Source organism: Echinococcus granulosus (genome assembly GCF_000524195.1).
Source record: "Echinococcus granulosus chromosome Unknown EG_S00117, whole genome shotgun sequence".
NCBI classification, from domain to species: domain Eukaryota; kingdom Metazoa; phylum Platyhelminthes; class Cestoda; order Cyclophyllidea; family Taeniidae; genus Echinococcus; species Echinococcus granulosus.
In genome coordinates, this window is record NW_020170497.1 from 31,810 (window position 1) to 36,971 (window position 5,162).

General features: G+C 41.7%; 1 protein-coding gene across 1 annotated transcript; it reads right to left on the reverse strand. All coding sequences in view use genetic code 11, as the record gives it.

Moving 5' to 3' along the window:
- Positions 1–397: 397 nt before the first annotated feature.
- On the reverse strand, positions 398–1,106 carry EGR_08718 (Venom basic protease inhibitor 2; the record flags this gene model as incomplete). Its single annotated transcript, XM_024497967.1, has 2 exons — positions 398–532; positions 807–1,106. 2 exons carry the CDS (start codon positions 1,104–1,106, stop codon positions 398–400), a joined length of 435 nt encoding a protein of 144 aa, XP_024347600.1.
- Positions 1,107–5,162: the final 4,056 nt, after the last annotated feature.

The following is a 5,162-nucleotide window of genomic DNA, read 5'->3' on the forward strand; positions in this document are numbered from 1 at the left end:
GACTTCCGCGTCTCTACTGGTGCCGGTGAAAACCGTAGGCCATGGTACCTGTTACCCCCGAAATAATGCTTCACCGTAGGCTGATTTGGTGGAGATGATTAGTACGAACAGAACAGGCACTGTCTACCCTCTTCAGTACCACAATTCATCTTAGACTAGTTGATGAATTGTGATGCCTATCAAAGCGTCTATGTTGACTTGCATGGCCTTGCTGATATCAGCCTCTCCTTATTATCGAAGTGGTGCTTCGACACTCGACATTTCATCATTTCTTGACAGTAGGTACTAGCAATGACCAAGATGAGTAAAGTGGTGAAGTTAGAGAAGGAAATGAGGCGATAGTTTAGTTTGGTAAAGAATAATCACATGGATTTCATTTCGTCTTGCCTCATCTCTTTTAATCATACAGGGGTAAGAAGGCCAGCCAGGTGGAATGATACACAGCAGTCAGTGGCAAGTGTGGGACTGAGAAATTTGTGGACCCGTTCACGCACCCGTAGTAATGACGTTGGGCTTCGCAGACTGAGTGTATCTAAGGTAAGGGGAGGAGCAGGGCAAAAACACGAATGGAAATACCAAAGAGAACTGAGTGTGGTGACTAACAAAGCATATAAAAAGTAGACAGTTATGATATGGCGGTTAGAATAATGATGAGGTGTCTATCACAAATTCACCTATTACGAAAATTGCACTTGGCATGGATGGAACAATAGCTTGACATGATAAAGCCCTTAAATGCAGAAAATAATAAAAAACACTTGGTAATTTAAAATGGCTTTATTCAGTAGTAATAGAAGAGCAGATACTTTCCCAAATATTGTTTGACGAGAGAGAAGCTTATGCTTATATAAGTGCAAATTTTTAACACAAGCACGCTCGCATTCAATCTTCTCCTTGAACTGGTTCGCGTTGCCTCCACAACCACCGTAGACGAAGCTCTCACACTGATCTGATGCGGGATTGTAGCCCCACACTCTGAAGTAGGCTCGACAGGGTCCAGTCCTCATTGGTAAGTTGCAGACATCCTCCTTACCTGAATCGCAGCCGGAGTCTATCGCATTCACTAAAGATTCAGAAAAATGCACTTTCGATACCAATGAAAGCATGAAAGTGGCAGGACATAAGGCAGGGTGCTTTATGGATCCGAAGCACTTAGTCAATTGTGGACCAATTCTCCCACATTCTAAATATTTGACCTACTCTCCTTTTCAAAAATGCAACTACCCTATCATGATTGGACTCACAGTGGTAGCTATTATATAGTGGGCGAAAATGTTAATTCACTCGTTGGAGGTGTGGAGGAGAGTAGCCAAAGGGTCCACAGGACACAGGAATAGCTGTTCACTTACCCTGACTGAAGTTGGCAACACAAAGTAGCAAGAGAGGCAGAAGAGCGATCATTGTCCACGCAAACTGGTGTTGTTGTCACTTAGTTTGGTGTCAATGGACACTTCCCCTTTTATATGTAATCCTCCAGTGCTTATTTGATTGGGTCAAGTAAACAGGTCTTAGGGGATGCGGTTGGTAGTTCTAGGCCATGGTTTGCAATGCAAGTCACAAGGTTAGGCTGAAGTACCTTACACAAAGGCTACCTAATTTGGATGCATGATTGCACTAGTGTCAAGTCGAAAGGAAATGGCAGGATGATGGAAGTATACTGAGTAGAAAGGGTCGTGCTTGTAAACATCTCGTCCAATCTTTACTCATATCCATCTTTGCCGTTTGATGAATTACTGGAGGAGGGCTTGAGCGTCACCCTGCTGAATAATATTCAAAGCCTCTCTTTGTCTTGGTTAAAGAGGTGCTAATCGAGAGGCGGCATACCGCGACACCATATGTATCAGCAACAGCAAACACTGAAGGTCATTCATAAACCAAATGGTAAGGATTAAATGCAGTTTGCTGCTCCGTTGAAAGTGAATACATACCCTGGTAAACAATGGCAAGTGTCACGTGTCACGAACTCACTTTGAACCATTCAATTGAGCGGTTTTGTTGTCACAGTTGTAGCAGACAAACAAAGGCCGCAGTGGTGGCAGTTAGGCAGGAGAGGAGGAAATAAGCACTATTTCTTTCTGATAACTTCATGTTGGTACGTCACAGCAATTGCGTAGCAATTCGTTCCAAGTTGAGGAATTTTTCTCCAACTGCCATTGTAGCTTTACTTCCAGTGTCGAAATTGAAAAAAGATTTCTGTGTAAGTGCATGTGGGATGGTTTGGTGATATTCGTGTGGGGTGGAAGGTAGTTATTGAGGACTAAGCCGATTGTTCTTCTACTCACAGCTATGGTTGGAGGATAGAGGCAAACTTAGAGGTCTCAAAACAGAGCGGATTTGCTGCAAAAATTCGATTACAGTGCATTCGATGAAAGTGATTCTCCTGTGGGACTCGACGTGTTAAGTAGTCTTCAACGTCAACTTACTGAATGACTAACGAATCTTCCTCTTTATAGAGGTAGACGATGGTAAAGGAAGTCAGAGAGTCCACTCTTCCAACAAAAATTATGGGTGCTGTATAAAGGTAAATTAGCACGGATTGACATTGAGTGGGATCGGGGCTGGAGGGATAGCTTTTACTAAAAAGGACAGTAGGTACGTCAGCAGGGCTTTAAAACGTAGCTGTGAATGTCACTGTAGTCTGCAACCGTGTGGCTCATCAGCATGTCTCCTTCGGGCGAACAATGAGAAGAAGGTCCAGCATGATTTTCATGACGATAGGATGTGGATCATATTCATCGATGAAAAAGTACTTCTTTGTGCATAGCCGATACCTCCAACACATCCAGTTATCGAATTGGGTTTAAATTAAGCGAATACTCTCTTCTTACTTAAACAAAAATAGAAGAGGTGATTTCAGGTTAAGAAGATATTCATTGTGACCAGAGGAAACGTTGACGATGCAGTCGACGCAAGTAGCATGTCCACCTAGCGTCTCTTCTCTCCCCTCCTCTTACAATCGCATAATTTTAAGCTTCACTCCGAGCTAATCACATTCTTACGTTGGTTTTATACAAATGCTCGTTAAATAGTTCTTTTTGATTTCATCTACTGTTTTGGTGGTTATTGAATGAATGACCTTTCTCGTCAACTGAATGATCGTGTGTTTATGTTGCTAGATGGCCGGCAAAATGAAGTGTCGACGTTTAATCACTGGGTTTGAGTCTATTTTTATCGCTAAAAAGCAGAGTAGTAGAACAACCAAACATTGTTTCTTAATGAGGTGTTTGTTAAAGCCATTGTAAGTATCGCTATCACTTGCTGAACCTATCTCGAAATATTAGACCGTTTTATAACACATTATGCCAATATGGTACCATCTTATGTCACATGAGAGGATAGAATATAACTGGATTTAAGTGGAGATTAGCTCGATTTGCGTTTATTTGCATAACAAAGTTTAGTTTGACTAGTTGAGTAGCAGAAGTATCCGGTTGCATTGAATGCATAGTACTGGAAAGAGAATCGGCATGCGATATCAACAAATTATACAGTCAAAGTGAACGATGAAGGTCATTAGCGGATCATAGCGTATTCGCTTGATGTAGTGCACTGCCTCGTTGCAAGTAAAACTATGCCAAGGTAGATAATTTAAACAGGCCTTTGTTAAGAATTTGGTTTTGACAATCCAGTCCAATTGCTCCGTCTTCAAAGTTTCAGTTGAAAGCCTCCTGCTACCTGCAAGACTGCTAAGGGACAGGAGGAGACCTACATTTTCCCAGATCTGACGTTAATAAGCCGTTTTGGGTGCTGCATGCCTACTAGTACCGTTTTATTTTGCGTAGTCATTGGCAGGTAACAATGGCTCTCAAGGAAATTGCTTAACGTCATAAATTTTTCTGTAACAACCATTACACTCCCACATTCGGTGTCAAACTGAAAAGGTAATGTCCGATTCCTTGTAATTTCTAGCGGGATGATTTTAATGCGATTTGTACAGGGCGAGAGGTAACTGTTCTACTTGACTGGTAGAGACTCACTTCTCAGCTTCGCGGCAGGGCCAAATGTAGACCAAATTGTTATTATTATATGCCAATATAATGGCGACTACCATGTAGGACTCCATGTGGTGCAATACACTTTTGCGTAGACACACGAATGTGGCAGTGAATTGCATGGCAAGACAAGATAACGCGAAGTGAGAAGGGGTGAGGTGAGTTAAGATGGTGCAATGTAATGCGAAATAGTTTAAAAGAATAGGTGCAAGTGGTTGGGCATATCCCAATGCCCTCAGACGAAATACATAGTATGCTACACAGTAGACGCTCTCATTCAAAATTCCAACCTCGTATTTATCTTTGCTATACTGAAATGCGTTAGACACTCGTTCTTGTGCAAAGGTGGCACTTGGAGGAGAATAACTCTGCCGATTGTGATATGTAGGCACATCAAGTAATGGAATAGAATGAAGACCAAGTTGTAAAAGGTACTGGCAATTACTTCTCTATGGATCTTCTGCAAATTCTGAGTATGATTTCGGCCCTACCGATCAGACCGTGTCAGTTGACATTCACCATCTAAAATGATGGCCATTTGCATTGGCATAACCGTGAGCAAAATTAGACGAGAAGCCAGTGTTGTCATGAGCGACAAAGTGAAGAGGTCAAGTCTATTGATTTAATGCAACTAAGTGAAATGAGTACAGGAAAAGTAGAGGATAAAAGTGGAAAATGAGCAATTAAGTGAGTGAAGTAAATAATGAGTTGATGTAAGGAGTATTTAGCTCGAATTTCTAAGCAAAAGACCTTCCAACATCCATCAGTAGTTATGTGGCAGTGACCCGAATCCCTCATGAAACTCAACACCATGTGCCTCCCTTCTGGATTTTACCAGAAACAATTAAATATTAACACAGAAATTATTTGGACTAGATAGGGAAAGGCAGGAAAAATTTTGCTTATTCCACATTTATTTTATTTGTAATAGTAAGGATGGATGCATTTGTAGATATATGCTTTGGATGGAGAGGGATCAGTGCCTCTTCTTCTTCTGTCAAGGGTTACCACAGACGCGCTTGCATTCACTCCTGTCATTGAAGCGGTTTGCATTACCTCCGCAGCCGCTGTAAATGAAATGCTCGCAATGACCCTTTTTGCGATTATAGCCATAGACTTTGATGTGAGATTGGCAAGTTCCTCTCTCAATTTTCAGATTGCAGATATCTG